Raw genomic sequence first — 17,979 nt, 5'->3', positions numbered from 1 at the left:
ACAAACAAAAGTAACGTGTAATGCAGGTGACAATTTGAAAAGTAATGGAGTAACAAGTACAGATACGTGCTGTAAAATGTAGTGAAGTAAAAGTACCATGTATCACTTCATATTTGTACTTAAGTACATTACAGATACACAAAAATGTACTTAAGTAGAGTAACGAAGTACTTTTATTTCGTTACATTCCACCACTGATTCGAGATTCGCCAAAGAGCTTGTGAAGACAACAAAGACATCACCCATATCAATTTGATTTGCCACCCATATCATAGAATTTAGATAACAATACCAGAATATGCACTCACCTTGCAGGTACATCTCTTCCCCTTCCGTGAACATCTGATTGCACCTGCTGCATCTCGCACAGCTGGGGTGGTAATGCTTATCCCCTGCCTGCAAAATACACAGCAGAAAGAAAAGACCCTGACTTCAGAGAAATAGGAAGATCAATGACATCCATGAGGTAGGAATTAAACCCAATAATCTTCGCTCTGCTATGCCTATCTGCTCGGAATCTCTAAGCCTGTTAGAACCTGGAACGTTTCTTCAGATCCAGAGAGCGGGCTGATAATAACTCACAAAGTCTTTCAGAAAATGTGAAATAATGGAAAGTAATTTGTTTTTTAGTTCAATCCTGAACATAAAAACTCGTTTTAGTGGTTAATGTGCTTGAGTGAGTTCCGGCCTCTCAGAGATGCAAAGTGAGTGGGCTCAAAAGTAGATGTGAAAAGGTGAACTCGGCGCTTTCTAATACCAAAAGCGCCTGCGACCAATTTATTATAAGTCATTTATACTCATTAAACTTAATTAAAGCAATCCGTATTTGCGGGCATGCTTTGCAAAGCATAGCTCCTCACATATAATATTCCAATTTTTTTCCCTGTCTACTTTTTCGGCGCACTACATAGCACACACACTATGAACGATTATCACAATTCCAACGTCTAAATGTTCCAAAATAATTCCCAGACACAGACTCTCTTTCGATTTTGCCTCATGTGTTTATGGCTGCGGCAAAAACACGTTATTTCTTTTTCGACCAGCCAAAAAGCCAAAAACATTTGTATTTTCACATTTTAAAATTTACAATTCACATAATGTACATATAAAAAAATAAGTACACAAAGTTTGTACAGTAGAGTGGTGTCTCTACAAATGGGAAAATATTGCGTCTTGTTTCGAAAGAAATTTCAGGATACGAGAGCCAAATATACAGTATGGATCTCAGAGTTTACTGAACGTAACGTACTTATAACTGCTCTGCCATTGGCTACTGCCTAGCATCTTCCTTGCATCCAATTGGCTCAGGGGGACCTCTACTGAATGTTGGTTTTTATTGGTCAATATCTACTGAATGTACAGTATATGAATGTGTATATCCCAGCATCCTTGTCATTCGCCCCTTGGGCCATGAGGCATTCCGACAGCATTACATGAGTGTATTACCTATTCTTTATTCTTTGTTTTTTTACATTATGCACAACTCTCATTTTATGTTAATTGTGAAAATAATCTCATTATAACATGTATTTGTTACTTGTATTGATGCTTTTTTGCATGTTTTTATGCTTTATAAAAGATTTGTGTCTGAATTTGGAGGACTACGGATTATGGCATTTACAAGGAAACCACGTCTCTACTTTCCAGAACATATTAATTTCGTAAGACGAGGTAAGACTGGAATCAGTGATACCATGTTTTTCACGGTTAATGGGAACCAGAACTCGCTGCGATAAGTGAAAAACCGCAAAGTAGCATCTGCCCACCCCAAAAAAACTTTTTTTTTTTAAAATGTGTGTGCAATGTATTTATATATTACGTATGTATATTTTAATAAGTGGTTTTTAAGCACTTCAAATGTAATAATTACAAGTTTTAAACATGTTACTGTCGCTCCAAACTATTTTTAAACAAGAATAAAGTATCAAAATGCTTCTCTTTATTAAATGCTTCATGTGGTGAGTCCACTGAACTCCGCTCCATCTCCTCACTTACACACAATGAGTTGCCACTGCAGCTGTTTAACAAGTTAAATGATGATTGGCGCATGTGGCGCTTTGATGCTGAGGCTTCGGGGATCTGTGGCAAGATCAAACAGAAGACGTCTAACAATCATCGTTAACTTTAATAAGCAACTCCAGTCCATTGCCTGAACAACAGACTACAGTTCCACCAAAATCCGGAAAAAAACAAAAAACATCCCCATTTACTGTATTTCCAAAGGCCCCATTCATTGGGTAAATTGTATTGGGAAAACAATTTACCCAAAATAAACAGGACGTGATCTAAAAAAAAAAAAAAAAAAAAAAAAAAAAAAAAGAGAAAAAAAACCCGAAATCTACAGGAAGTGACCCAGAAATATCCTAAAATCAACAAGAAGTGACCCCGGACTTCTCCAAAATGTGCAGGAAGTGACCTAAAATCAACTTGAAGTGACCTATAAGTACCCTAAAATTAACAAGGAATTTTCCCCACAATTGCCTGCAAGGATGAACATCCAATTCATTTAAACTGGGAGGACTGACTGTGAATGCTCATCTTTCAGTGCCATTGACGGCGCTAGACGTCCAATCCATTTTGAATTAGATGAATGAACAAACGTTTCAGGCGGTTGTGGCATAAACCTTATGGCTGGTGGTTTAATTATACATTTGTTTTGAACTAGAACTCAACTTTATGTTTAACTTGTCACTCGGCTCCCTGATTAAACTGTTAGGCAGCCTGGCATCACTTTAGCAGCACTGTTGCTTTGGAAGGAGCTCAGGAGTGAGATGCAGAGATCTTTTCCTATTGACATATAGTCCAGCCTTAATACTGGATTACTGTAAGCTTAACTGGCGGGCAGTAACATTTTCATACCATTAAATGACTCACTGTCTGATTGGATCACTGTCTGCTGGGCAGACGCATTCGGTCCATCTCACTGGGGATACTTGTGGCTATAGGTCTACGTCTAAGGCAGGGGTCCCCAAACTTTTTCCTGTGAGGGCCACATCACTTTTACCTTCTCTGATGAGGGGCCGGGGTCAGTTTGTAACAGAAAAAGTGACGATTGCAGGAGTGCCTAAATGTTGAAAAATTAGCGTTTTTCAGAAAGCCGCAATCAAATAACCCTTTCTGGATTCTTCAAGGAACAAAAGTAAATAAAATAAAAATAATAATATAATATAATATAATAATACTACATAATAATAATAAAACTATTAATTAAATAGATAATAACCAAATAACCCTCTCTGAGTTCTTCACAGAAAAAGGCCAGGAAATAAATAACAATATTGAGAAGAAGAAAAAAAAAATTCTAAATGCTCTCTAGTATTGTTCAGGGGGCCGGACCTAATGTGGAGGTGGGCCGTATCCGGACCGCGGGCCGTAGTTTGGGGAAATTATTTTTGCAGCTAAAAACATTGTAATTATAATTGAGCTAGTTTCCCTTATATTTAGAAAGGACACTTATGTAAAAGTTTCAGATGCAAACATCACTTTGGGCATTTTATGTAATATTCATGCAATTGATGGCAAAACAAACTGGAGTATGCAAGCATTTAGAGTTATAAAAAGCTGAAAATCTACCCAGAATTAATCTTTTAGCAGAACAGTTTCATGTCAAGAGACAGTTTGGCTCCGTGTTGAAGAGATTACTACACAGATTAACAAACTACATTTACGGCAAACTGAGTTTAGATATTAACAGAATGTTACATAAATCTGTATTTTGAAACAAAAAATCAACAGCAACTTCAGATTAACCAGATTCCCAAAGTTTTACAGTACGTATCGTTTAAGACTAATGGCTTGGTCGCTTACCTCAAGTACTTTTCCAGTGATGAACTGATGGCACGCCTCACATTGCACTCCAAAATGAATCTGGTAGTCCTTTTCACAATACGGTGCACCATCTCTAAATGGGGGAAGTCAATGTTGGACATCATGAATGCAGTTGCTAAAAATACAGGAATATAAATAAATATCAAGCCACGTTTCCCCCAAACAGTTCAATCAGTTCAGTTCGCCCTTGTAGAGGCTAAACGGTATGACAGCTACAGTTACAGTATGCCAGAGTCATATAATTCCCAATGTTCATACATATTGTATCTATAACATTTTTTCTAAACAAGAATATATTTAAATTGGTCTTGATCTTGTTTCGTATGTTCTACCATCCATATAAGGTCAATGGCTCAAATACCAATAACAACAAAGGATATCCTTTGTTTTTGTTATTCTTTTCTGCAAAAGGCTGCAGGCTTTTGTGTTCTTCAGCTTGATTTATTTTTTCCAATGGCAGGGTTCAAATAGAGGTAAGTAGAATAGCCAAAAACTACTCAAGTAAGACTAGCGTCAAAATAAGATTACTCAAGTAAAAGTAGCCATCCCAAAAAATTTACTCAAGTACATGTAAAAAAGTATTCAGTGAAATGACTACTCGAAAAATGAGTAACATTGTGAGTAACTGTTTACAATACGTTTTTTTTTTTTTTTAATTGAACAATGGTGTTTTATTGCTCAGCAAAATGTCATTTATATGAACTGTTATTATTATACTGCACGAGAGGTAAAGCCTATTACATGACCACAGACTTCTCTATCAGTTGACGAGACAGCTCCGACAGACATTGAGCCATGGCTTCCTGTAGGGGGCCGGCCAGGCAGAGCGTTGTGGTAGCTTTTACTGCGATAAACTCAAACACTCTGCATTTTAACGCCGGATTTAACGCCGGATTTTACGAACTTAAATAGCTCTTTGTTTTGTGATGGGTTTTGTATCCATATACAATAGCGTAACTTCACATTCAAATAATCAGGTCATTTTCCGCCAACTGCCCGTTTTTTGGCATAAAACCAGCAATTTAGACATTTCTGCGTCCATACAAAAAAAAAGGCTTTTACATGTTTTATTTTATGCAACATTTCAATCTAAAAACAACGAGGGCCAGAGAACCAGCAAGACGTGCTGAGACAATAGTGACACTGGAATTCAACCTAAATAAGTTGTGATTGTATATAGAAAAATGCCAAAATTTGCTTTGGTCGAGTAAAATTAAGATGATTCTGCATGCTTTGCTCAAGTACAGTATTAAGTTTCTGATGTGAAAATTGAGTTATTTATTAGCTGTTAAAAACTTATGTCAAAATTGTACTAAAAACGATTTAAATAGCTATTTTGGACAAAAACTCTTTTGATTTGTTAAATATTGCTATTGATCCTGAAAATATAGGTGATTATCTTTGCATTTGGGGATTTTTGTGCATCTAGCGTAAAATCTGAGAATTTTATAGCCATTTTAGGTTTTGTTATACTTATATAAAAATATTTAAGTGGGATTTTATTAGGGAACGACTTTGAATTTTTTGATGCCGCTGCTCATGGAGACTAATTTATGCCTAAGGGAGGTTTTAGTTTTAGGTCGCTAGCGGCATAGGTATTGAAAATATTCAAATTGTAGTTTTTTTTTTTAAATAGGCCCCATACGGAGCGGCCCCGCTTCCCGTCAACTGGTAGTGAAGTCTAAGACATGACCAGATTAGGCTAAGAAAATACACAAAGATCATTGAATACCGACAAGAAAAATTTACAGAAATGAATCATCGTCCATCCAAAGAGGATGAGTGGCCTCTAATGAAGAAAACATATTTCCTACCATGATATTAAAACAATCATATCTCTGGTTTTCCGTTGTCTGTCTATGCCAAATTAAGAACTGTGAATGTGATTCTTCTTCATTGCGTTCTCTATGAAATAGTTTTTTTTTATTGTGCTTTAATGATGCCACTTGATTGAACAGGCCGGCGTGATCATAGGACTTCGAACTGCAAGCTTGTGTGTGTTCGTGTGACTGTGATGTGATTATTGTTGCGATGTCTCATTGGTGAAACTGGTAGAGCCACTGTAGGCATATCTGGCAAAAATAAAGTTAAATTTAATACTGTATGTAGAAAAAAGAATAAATATATAACGACTTGACTGTAATGAGCCTTTCCTCTTCACAAATTTACTCAAGTAAAAAGTATGGTGTGGTAAAGCTACTCTTAGAAGTACTATTTGTATTCACATGATACTAGGATTTTTCTTAAAAAATTACTCAAGTAAATATAACCGAGTAAATGTAACACGTAACTACTCACTACCTGGTACGAATCAGTTATTTCAGTCAAGATGATTAAAAACAAAATAGTAGAATAAAAATCGGGCTAATGTACAGCTAATGTACAGCTTGGAAACGAGCCTTAAGTTTCTTACTTGCTGATGTACTCGCCGGTTAGCACTTTACCACAGGCTTTACACTTGAAGCACCCAAGATGCCACTGTTTGTCCAATGCTAGGAGAGCCTGTCCATTCTTAATATCTCGTCCGCATCCTGCACAATCTAAGGAAACAAAAGATGCAGGAGTCTTTGTCAACTTTGCACTGACTCTTGCCACTTGAATGAATTAAGATTAAGAGCCTGAACAGCAATAATGACTGCAAGAAAGAGCTTAGACACAAAAATGTTGTAAGCATGGAGGTTCTGACAGCTGCCTCTTTCTATCATGAAATCACTTTAATTGTGGCTTTGAGAACTCCATCCATACTGAAAAAGGATGAAGCCTCTAAACAGTAGAAGAGGCTGGTTTGCGTAATGATTGACAAACTCCAGTCATCTCTTATTTAATAAATAGAGGGTAAGAGTGAGATAAAAACCGCTGCCGTCACAGGGGACGTGAGGACGGAAGGCATGACGGGGTTGTGGCGATGACGTGAGGAAAATAAGCATCTCTTATTTATAGGTGACCTTGTCTGAAAGCTCTTCAAATGCCAGCAGAGGGACCGCTGGGGGTGAGAGCAATGGTAGGAGAAAAAAGGAAAAGAGGAGAGAAGATAGATTTAGAGGGCAGGGGATAAAGGGTTGCAAATTTTCCTTTTCTACTGGGAAGAAAATTGCTTGCTTAATTTAGAAAGGCATTTCTTGAGAAAAGAACAAACTCCTCGAATGAAAATCCCTTATCTTTTCTTTTTTTCGATCATTAGTGTAACACGTTTAATGTACATTAACACTTTACACAATCTATGGTCACAATATAAGGTACAGCTGCATAAATACTAGATTTGTCCGATAATGACTTTTTGACCGCTGATATTGGGACCGATATTGTCCAACTCCAAAAATCCGATACCGATATCAAACCAATACTGATATATACGCGGTCGTGGATTTAACATACAGTATTAATTATTTTTTAATCATTTATTTTTCATTTAATTTTTGCACCGTGAATGCAAATGGTCTGCTCAGATAACAAATCCCAAGCATCTGAGTTTGAAGACATCTAATGGTCAATAAGCATAACAGCTGTGCTAATCTGTGACCAGCCCTTGTAAAAGCCAGAAGGCTTCTACAATCACTTTAAAGGCAACATGCATATTGGCCCAAAACCGATAATGAAAAAACAATGTCGATATTATCCGATATAATTTTAAAAAGGCCTTTGTCGGCTGATATTGTAGCCTATCTGATAATATCGGACAATTCTAATAATTACTGTATTTTCGGCTATAAATCGCACCTCAGTGTGCAGCCTTACAATGCTCTAGAAGAGATGATCCTTACCACTTGCTAATTGGTGATTATGAGTGCGTCCTGTTCATGTGCTTTTGTCGTAGCAGCAAAAATAAATAAATTTTTAAAAAAAAACATAGCAGACACAGACTTTTGTTGCGTGGCCAAAACTGTTTAGACATATTAATTCATCTACCACAACAAGAGAATACATTCAATGCAAATGATAAGTTTTTGTTTGTAATTGAACTTGGTTGAAAAAATAAGTATTTTATAAATGTGTACACTACGTTATTTTGCTGCCATAAAAAAAGAACGTAAAATTGACAATAAATCTAAAAAAAAAAAAAAAAAAAAAAAACCATCTACATCTTGTTTGCGCGCCGCTATTTTTTGATAAGTAAATAATGGTTTCATCTTGGACACTCGGGTATCATAATAAAACTCCAGCTCTGCAGTAGAAAATATGACTTGAGGGGGTGTTCATATGCAATTTTCGGCTGAACAAGTTGTACTATTTACTATTATTACAACACCACATGAAGGCAGCATAAGTCGCACCCGGCAAAAATATGCACTTTGAAACATATAAATCGCAGTGGCTTTTTTTGTGGGGAATTTTTAATCTTTCAGGCACCAAAAGCAAACATTTTACGTTACAGTGATAACAATAAAATGGTGAACAAACGGCTAAATAGGTGTCACGTTAATAGTTATTCGGTTAACTTTAATTAAAAAAACACAACATAATTTCGCAGCTATCAGTGCGATTATAAACTGCAGACCCAGCTAAACTCTGAAAAAAATGTGTGATTTATAGTTCAGAAAATATGTATGTGTGACCTAAGGTCCAACGTACAAAAAAATTACTTTACATCCTACCCTCAATTTAATATCTATTTTATTAATGGCGTATGTGTGAAAATGACGTTTTGACGGAATGTTGTTAAGAAGAAATGGCACAGTATAAAGGTCACACAAGATTAGGCACACTCATGAGAGTATTGTCAATGACTATGACTTCCGGTCAAGGGCGTAGGTTTGCATAAGGAGGGTAGGGACATAACACTAGCAACTTTTCAGGATGCTCAAATTGTCCCCACCAACTTTTAAGCAAACTTATTTCATTATACAAAGAGTTCAAATATATAGGTAATTTAGATTGTCTTAAGTTACCATATGTTTTAAGGATAGAATAGACCCTACCATTATTAAGTGAATTATTTTCAACATGTTCAGACTAACATCTTTATCCCTTTTCACTTGCTGAATGTGCCAGTCCATTTTTTCCCCCCTCAAACGAACGTTTGGTTGGCTGATGACTTGAATCCCCCCGTCCCGCCACAAAGACACACACACAAACATACTCATACAACCCTGACAGATTCATGTCGACAACACGCCACCCCCATCGGAGAGGAGGGATATTAAAAGTATTTTTTGGCCATGTCATGTAAAAAGACGTCAGTGTTGTGGAGGTGGGGGAAACACAACTAATTTTGCTACTGAAAGTCCGACCTGCAACCGTCAAAACTACTGCGGTCAGGCCAGCCTCCACAAGGAACAACGAATTCAAGTTAGTAATCCCATTTTTGGATCATTGTTTGCATTATATGCATTACAATAATATCGTCCCTACCAATGTTGAGACTAAACCTACGCCCTTGCTTCCGGTGCCAATTATTTCTAATATTTACTTGTTTAATTTAATGTAAATTATTTCTTTAACATTTTAATGTCAACTGTTTGTCAACTGTTTATCTGTGAAGCCCTTTTAAACTTGACTAATGTTTGACACCAGAGGGCTGTAAGTCAAAGACACATTCACATCCACAGAAATGACACTACAATATTTGAAGTACCGTATTTTTCGGACTAGTCGCACCTGAGTATAAGACACACAAGCCAAAAAATGTGTAATGAAGAGGAAAAAAGCATGTATAACTCACACAGGACTATAAACCGCATTTTGGGGGGAAATTTATTTGAATGTAATCCAATTCCAAGAGCAGACATGTCATTTTGAAAGGCAATTATAATAAAAATAGAATAGAGAAGAACAGTCTGAGTAGGGGTACAGTATGCTAACGTTACATGACGCATGCAAGGGATTGAGAACTTGTTATGTTAACGTAACATAGCTATTAAGAGTTATTCAGATAACTATAGCAAAAAGAACAAGCTCTTTACCAAACCACCAGTGTCACTCCAAAACACCAAAATAACACGTGAAACGATATAATAATATGTTAATAATTTCACACATAAGTCGCTCCAGAGTATAAGTCGCACCCCCAGCCAAACTATGAAAAAAACTGCAACTTATAGTCCAAAAAATACGGTAATCGCAAAAACAATGTGTGATTGGTCGACCACCAAAAAAAAAAAAAAAAAAAAAACGTTATTTGATAGGGGTGTGACAATATATCAAAAAGGTGATATATTGCGATATTTTGTAGCCCAAAAGGTTATAGACATGCTCCCACCGAGTTATTCATATAACTAGCATGAAGAACATGCTAGGAAGTTTACCAAACCGTCAATGTTAGCGATTATCTTTTTTTGTTTTCTTCATCAGTAAGAGTAACCCTCCGCATTTCACCAGTCCCTTACAAGTTTCTCGCTAACTCTAAACTTTCTTTCAGCTGCTCGATTATTGTTTTCGACTGCATATTTCACTACTTGCAGCTTATAATCTGCAGAATTCTTTACAGCGCCATTTTGTTCACGCCTTCTCAGTGTTTTGATTTGTTTTTATAAGTTACCGCCCATGTTAAAACAAATGCCTTGTTGTCCCCTTGCGGTTTAGTGTGAAAATAACATGTAATAAGGTTATAATAAGATTTAACGATTTCACACATACTGTAAGTCGCTCCAGAGTATAAGTCACACCTTAGGCCAAACTGAAAAAAAAAAACATGCGAATTATAGTCCAAAAAATACGGTATGTTGAAGTGCCCTTTTCAGGAAGGAAAAATATGCACAGTATGTATTAATAATTGTGCCGTTTTGATTTGCACGATCAAAGATATAGTATCAGCAATGTGCCAATTTTTGTGGCTGAAGTTTGCATGACACAGAGAATGTATTTTTCATACAAGTCTTTTAATGGATCTTTTAAACATATGCTACACCGTAAACTAATACAGCTGAGTAAAATACCTGTGCATCAACGTTGAAAAATTACTTACTGCTAGCACCCAGGATGTCTTTTGGTCCTGGAGACATCGGCTCAACACAGTATTGACACAGACAGTCCTTCCCATTAAAGGTCACCCTGTCTCCAGCAGGGAACGGTCGTCTGGCAGGTAGATTACATCAATCAGTAAATAATCAATATTAAATTAGCTGATACTCTTTGTTAAATGTTATCAGAAACATGATAAAAATTAACTTGCCATCCTGCTTATTATAATCCAAATAATACATGAAACACTTACTTGCAGATGGTGCAAACAAAGCAGGCAGGGTGATAGGTCTTGCCCAGTGCTGTGACCACTTCCCCCTCCACAAAGTCCCCGCATCCATTGCATCGTGTACCGTGCATGCGCTGGTAGTCCACTGTGCAGAGATAATCTCCATTCTTCATGAAGAAACCGCCCTGGGCTAGGTCACATCCGCACGCTGAACAGAGCACACAGACAAGAAACAACCATTCAGAGTGCTTTGTCATAACTTATTAGTTCGCATGTAGTCAAGATAATATCACTGACACTGCTGCTTTAGAAATATATATCAAATATTTACTATAGGCACATGATGCTAATCATTTTCCAAAGACAGGCTATTTACTACATTAAATGCAAATACAAGGCGTATCCATTTTACTGTTGAGTGCATAATGCAACAATTGTACAATTGTTCAGCTCAGGAAACAGCCTTGTTCTGACCTAGAAGATAACTGGCCTAGAATATTTTATACTACATCTTTAGTTCCGTTTATTCAATTTTGACCTTGTCATTTAGACAAACAAGATAAGAGAACAAATAATTTATTAATTAAAGAACATTAAAGGGATTGAGATCACATCAGAATAATGCTGGGTGTTAACACACTTTTTTTTCTTTTCTTGAAAACTATCTCTCATAAACCTTACTATTAATTAGAGTTGTCCGATAATAACTTTTTAACCAATAACCGATATCCCGATGTTGTCCAACTCCAAAAATCCGATACCGATATCAAACTGATACTGATATATGCGTTCGTGGGCTTAACATATGTCACATTCTGTTGCTGGTTAGATTTTGTTTCCATTACAGAGCCGGCGGTGTGGGCGTTCCCATCATCGCACCTGCGGCTAATTCCAGCAACTCAACAGTTGTATATAACGCCGGCGACCCAAGCCAACGTTGCCGAGATATTTGCTTGCTGTTTGCCATTCTATACCAGTACTTTCGAGGCTCATTGGATTTGCTAGTTTATGCGTCAGCTGTTTTTTCGTTTGGTGATTCCTCTACCTTGTGCAGGTATTGAGTGTGATTACTTTTGTTATCTTGTTGGCTCGCTGCCCACCGCTTAGTTTAGTGTTATTTGATCCCCGTCGACCTCTTGTCACGGACTCCTTTTGTTATTCTCCCTTTTTCCGCGATCGCGTGTTTTTTAGTTGTATTAAAAACCCCTTTTACTATTCCCTCTGTCTCTTGTCTGCTCTTTGGTCCAATCTTGTTTTCCGCGTTCGCGGATCGTAACAGAATATCTCGGCCAAGATGGACCATGCAGACAATGAGCCATTAGCCCAGGCGTTTTCCGACCCGAGGGAGCACGCAAATCCGCTCGATCGTGTGCTCCATGAAATTAGTTCGACGATTAACAAACTTACTGTCAACATGCGCTCTCTTGATGCACGGGTGGACCAGGTTTGCGCTCGTCGTCTCGTTTCCGCCACAGCCATGGCTCCAACGCATGTCCACCTTGCCGCACAAGCTGCCCCGGCTTCCTCTCCATTGCGTGAGCCCAATATCCCACACCCGCCACGCTACGGTGGGGAAACCGGCTCGTGTGGGCAGTTTTTGCATCAATGTTCCTTAGTTTTTGACCAACAACCCCTCACGTATTCTACCGATAGATCCCGGGTCGCGTTTGTCATGAGCCTTCTCTCCGGTAAGGCAGCATCTTGGTCCATGGCAATCAGCAAACAGCACCCCGAGATACGTAACTCTTTTTTTGAATTCGTTGAGGAGATGAAGAGGGTTTTCGACCACCCCTTTCGGGGCAAAGAGGCTGGTAGTCGCCTGCTAGACTTGACTCAGGGCAAACTGTCTGTCGCTGACTATTCGGTCTCCTTCCGCATCCTCGCAGCAGAGAGTGGTTTTGGTGACGCTGCTTTACGTAGCATTTTTCGGAGGGGGCTGCACCCATTAGTGAAGGACGAACTAGCTGCCCGCGACGAAGCAAAAGACTGGGAAGAATTAATTTTTTTATCTATTCGTTTGGACAATCGACTTCTTGAGCGGGAACGAGAGAGAGGGGCGGAGCGGCTTGGTCGGTCGACGAGTGCGGTCGTCGGGAGAGCTTCATCAGCTTTTGCAGCAGGCTCTTTTCCCTCGCCTGGCGGGTATTGGCGGTCAACTACTGACGAGGGGACGATGCAGCTCGGAGGGAAGAGACTCGACACAAGGGAACGCCACCGGCGCATGGCTGAGCAGCTCTGTCTGTACTGCGGTGACCCTGGCCATCGGGTCGCTTCCTGTCCGGTGAATCCTCGTGCTGCTGGCAGAAACCATCCTCTCCTGGTCCCGACGTCAGACAGCTCCACCACAGCGAGTGACTCTCCCAGAGGCACTCCACCACGACACGGAGGGTCACCACCTATGGTCGCAAAGTCTACAAAGCGGCTCGAAAGCACCAGGCTGCAATTACCTGGGATTATTACCGGGAACGGTAACAGCTATAAGGTAACAGTTTTGGTCGATTCGGGGGCTGATGACTGCTTCGTGGACCACTCAATCGCAGAAGTACTCGGTGGGGCCTTGATTGAATTGAAGGAGCCCCGGGAAGTACGGGACCTTAACGGTGACCTGATTTTTACAATTTCTCATGTAACTGAAAGCCTCCAGTTAGTTGTGTCTGGTAATCACTGTGAGCAGAGACCGTTTTTTGTCATGCCGACAAAGTTGGCACCCGTGGTACTAGGTTTGACGTGGCTAAAGCGACACAACCCCGACATAGACTGGGGGGCCCCCAGGATAACAAATTGGAGTATTTATTGTCATTCTCATTGTTTACGCGCTGCCCCGTCCCCCTCCGGGCCCACAGTACCACGTGAGCCGGAACATATCGATTTGTCTTTGGTACCCCCTGAATATCATGACCTCAAGTTGGTCTTCAGTAAAGACCTAGCAACATCACTGCCACCACATCGACCGTACGACTGCTCCATTGATTTGGTTCCGAATTCGCCGTTGCCCTCCTCTAAACTCTATCCGGTATCGAAACCCGAGCAGGGGGCCTTGAATGAATATATATCGTCTTCCCTCGCGGCCGGGCTAATTCGACCGTCAAAGTCCCCTGTTGGGGCCGGGTTCTTTTTTATTGACAAAAAAGATAAGTCCCTCCGGCCATGCGTCGATTATAGAGGCCTTAACGACATCACAGTTAAAAATAAGTACCCCCTGCCTTTGCTGGACTCCGCTTTTGCACCGTTGCAGTCCGCGTGTATTTTTACTACGCTTGACTTGCGCAACGCCTACCACTTGGTGAGAATGAGGGAGGGTGATGAATGGAAGACCGCATTTAACACTCCCATAGGTCACTTCGAATACTTAGTCATGCCGTTCGGACTTACTAATGCACCAGCAGTTTTCCAGAACCTTGTTAACGATGTGCTTCGGGACATGATAGGCCGGTTTTGTTTTATTTATTTGGACGACATCCTTATATTTTCTAGAAGCCTCGAGGAACATAGACAGCATGTCCGGCTGGTTTTGCAAAGGCTGCTCGAGAACCGGTTGTATGTCAAGGCAGAGAAATGCAGGTTCCATACCAGTTCGGTCCAGTTTCTGGGGTTTGTTGTGGAGAAGGGCCAGCTGAGAGCAGATCCAGCCAAGATACAGGCTGTGGTCGAGTGGCCTTCTCCTACATCAAGGAAGCCATTGCAAAGGTTCCTCGGGTTTGCTAACTTCTATAGGCGCTTCATTCGCAACTACAGCCAGAAGGCTGAACCTTTGACAAGGCTTACATCTACAAAAGTACCATTTAAATGGACCCCAGAGGCTGAGGCTGCGTTTGTGGCTCTTAAACGGTCGTTTACGTGTGCCCCTGTCCTTGCTCACCCTAATACCGATGTGCCATTTATTGTAGAAGTGGATGCCTCAGATTCAGGAGTGGGGGCAGTCCTGTCTCAACGTTCCCCAGTCGATCAGAGGGTTCACCCCTGCGCCTTCTTCTCACGTCGCCTCAGTCCTGCTGAACGAAATTACGACGTTGGAAACCGTGAGCTGCTGGCCATCGTTCTGGCGCTGCAAGAGTGGAGACATTGGTTGGAAGGGACACCAGAGCCTTTCGAGATCTTCACCGACCACAAGAACCTGGCATACATTAGGGCAGCCAAAAGACTGAATCCCCGTCAAGCGCGTTGGGCTCTTTTTCTTACACGTTTTAATTACACAATCACGTACCGCCCTGGTTCTCGCAACACTAAGCCAGATGCCTTATCCAGGGTCTTCAGCCCAGCCCTCTGCGAGTCTGGTCCAGAGCCCATTGTGCCAGAGGCCCGTGTGGTGGGGGCCCTTCAGTGGGAAGTGGAGGGTAAGGTCGCCAACTCACTGCAAGGTGTGAACATTCCGACGGGGTGCCCCAAGGACAAGCTATTTGTTCCCCAAGAACACAGATCGGACGTGCTGCAATGGGGGCACGCCTCGAAGGTGGCCTGCCATCCGGGGACCTCCCGGACACAGTTTTTAGTATCCCAGAAGTTCTGGTGGCCTGGAATGAATGATGACATCCAAGAGTTTGTGCGGGCTTGCTCTGTATGCGCCCGCAACAAGTCGTCGCACAATGCTCCTGCTGGTCTCCTGCGCCCGCTGCCAGTTCCATCACGTCCATGGTCCCACATTGCTGTGGATTTCGTCTCCGGCCTTCCCAAGTCCCAGGGAAATACGGTAGTGCTGACAGTTGTTGACCGGTTCTCAAAGATGGCACATTTCATTCCGCTCCCAAAGTTGCCATCATCGCTGGAAACCGCAAACATCCTCGTGAGTCAAGTCTTCCGCATTCACGGCATACCCATTGATCTGGTATCCGACAGGGGCCCCCAATTCATATCTCGAGTTTGGAAGATGTTCTGCAAGGCCATGGGGGCCACAGCAAGTATGTCGTCGGGCTACCACCCCCAGACCAACGGCCAGACGGAGCGGGCCAACCAAGACCTTGCAGCAGCCCTCCGGTGTGTCTGCCACCAGCACCCTGCGTCCTGGTCGTCTCATATCCCTTGGGTGGAGTATGCCCATAATACACTTGTCAGTGCAGCCACAGGTATGTCACCCTTTAAGACTGCATACGGCTACCAGCCTCCTGTATTCCCGTCCCAGGAGTCAGACGTCTGCATACCCTCAGTGCAACAACACCTGCGGCGGGCACACAGAGTCTGGCGGGACGCCCGTGCAGCGCTTTCACGGACAGCAGCACGCAACCAGATGTTGGCTGACCGTCACCGGAGACCGGCTCCTCTGTACAGGCCGGGCCAGAAAGTCTGGCTGTCTACAAGGGACCTGCATCTTGCCGGGGTCTCCAAGAAGTTGGGTCCCCGTTTCATTGGGCCTTTCAAGGTGGAAAAGGTGGTGAACCCTGTAGCCGTGAGGCTCACGCTCCCACGTTCCCTCAGCATCCATCCAGTGTTCCATGTCTCCCTGTTGAAACCAGTTTCCTCCAGCCCGCTATGCCCTCCGGAAGCACCCCCACCACCTCCACGCTTGATCGACGGTGACCCGGTCTACACCGTGAGGTCTATTTTGGACTCGAGGAGGAGGGGCAGGGGTGTACAGTATCTGGTCGACTGGGAGGGCTACGGTCCTGAAGAACGCCAATGGGTCCCCCGCTCCTGGATCCTGGATCCTTCGGTCATCCGCGACTTTCACGCGCGCTGTCCCGGGAAGCCAGGTGGGTCGCCAAGGGGCTCTCCTTGAAGGGGGGGTACTGTCACATTCTGTTGCTGGTTAGATTTTGTTTCCATTACAGAGCCGGCGGTGTGGGCGTTCCCATCATCGCACCTGCGGCTAATTCCAGCAACTCAACAGTTGTATATAACGCCGGCGACCCAAGCCAACGTTGCCGAGATATTTGCTTGCTGTTTGCCATTCTATACCAGTACTTTCGAGGCTCATTGGATTTGCTAGTTTATGCGTCAGCTGTTTTTTCGTTTGGTGATTCCTCTACCTTGTGCAGGTATTGAGTGTGATTACTTTTGTTATCTTGTTGGCTCGCTGCCCACCGCTTAGTTTAGTGTTATTTGATCCCCGTCGACCTCTTGTCACGGACTCCTTTTGTTATTCTCCCTTTTTCCGCGATCGCGTGTTTTTTAGTTGTATTAAAAACCCCTTTTACTATTCCCTCTGTCTCTTGTCTGCTCTTTGGTCCAATCTTGTTTTCCGCGTTCGCGGATCGTAACAACATATTATTGCTAATTGTATTGTGATTCCCTACTGGATCCTTTAACAATGGTAAATGTAATAACCTCAAGGTTTTCCAAATAGAATAAACATTCTGTGAAAAATAAGAGAACAACTGAAGTTATAGAAAAAGTGCCAAAATCATTCATTCATTCATTCATTTTCCGAGCCGCTTATGTCTTATATAAATAAAATAAATTTAAATGAGTCAAAATTTCTGTTTTTAAATATAAAGAATACAGTGATCCTTTGCTACTTCACGCTTCAAACTTGGCGCCCTCAGTCTATCGCAGACTTTTTTTTTTGTTTTTTTAAGAAAAAAAAAAGAGCTGTCTCGATCCGATCACGTAGTCTCACGCTTCCTTCCCTCTCCCTGCTCGTTGTTCAGGCAATGCACTGGAGTTGCTTATTAAAGTTAACGATGATCGAGAGACGTCTTCTGTTTGATCTTGCCATAAATCCCTGGAAGCCTCAGCATCAAAGCGCTGCATGCGTTAATCATCGTTTAACTTGTTAAACAGTTGCTGTGGCAACTCATTGTGTGTACGTGAGGAGATGGAGTGGATTTGAGTGGACTCACTCAATGAGGCATTTAAATACAAGTATTTTTATACTTTTTTCTTGTTTAAAAATAATTCGGTGGGACAGTAACATGTTTAAAACTTAAGATTATTACATTTGAAGTGCTTAAAAATTATTTATTAAAATATACATATACAGTTTTTTTTTTCAAATGATACTTTTCGGAAAAAAGTGAAAAACATGTCTTGTATGTATCTCTTCCCAATGCTAATTCTGAATAAATACATTGAACACACACACAAAAACA

At 41.3% G+C, this 17,979-nt stretch overlaps 1 protein-coding gene across 10 annotated transcripts in view; it reads right to left on the bottom strand.

Moving 5' to 3' along the window:
• The window catches only part of LOC130922993 (actin-binding LIM protein 1-like), a 188,646-nt gene that overhangs the window by 130,018 nt on the left and 40,649 nt on the right, over window positions 1-17,979 (bottom strand). For all 10 annotated transcript variants that reach the window (XR_009064639.1, XR_009064638.1, XR_009064640.1 and 7 more), the window contains 5 exons: window positions 10,982-11,165; window positions 10,733-10,842; window positions 6,245-6,371; window positions 3,811-3,904; window positions 309-396 (listed from right to left, as the gene is read on the bottom strand). Coding sequence is in view for 7 of the 10 variants with exons in the window: in XM_057848337.1 (XP_057704320.1) it covers window positions 309-396; window positions 3,811-3,904; window positions 6,245-6,371; window positions 10,733-10,842; window positions 10,982-11,165 (603 nt within the window). In the remaining 3 variants the exon portion in view is untranslated. The remainder of the gene's footprint in view (window positions 1-308; window positions 397-3,810; window positions 3,905-6,244; window positions 6,372-10,732; window positions 10,843-10,981; window positions 11,166-17,979) is intronic.

The sequence above is a fragment of the Corythoichthys intestinalis genome, chromosome 10 (genome assembly GCF_030265065.1).
Source record: "Corythoichthys intestinalis isolate RoL2023-P3 chromosome 10, ASM3026506v1, whole genome shotgun sequence".
Lineage (NCBI taxonomy): Eukaryota > Metazoa > Chordata > Actinopteri > Syngnathiformes > Syngnathidae > Corythoichthys > Corythoichthys intestinalis.
The sequence above is the reverse complement of the archived record's forward strand: the minus strand, read 5'-3'. Positions and strand labels throughout refer to the sequence as shown.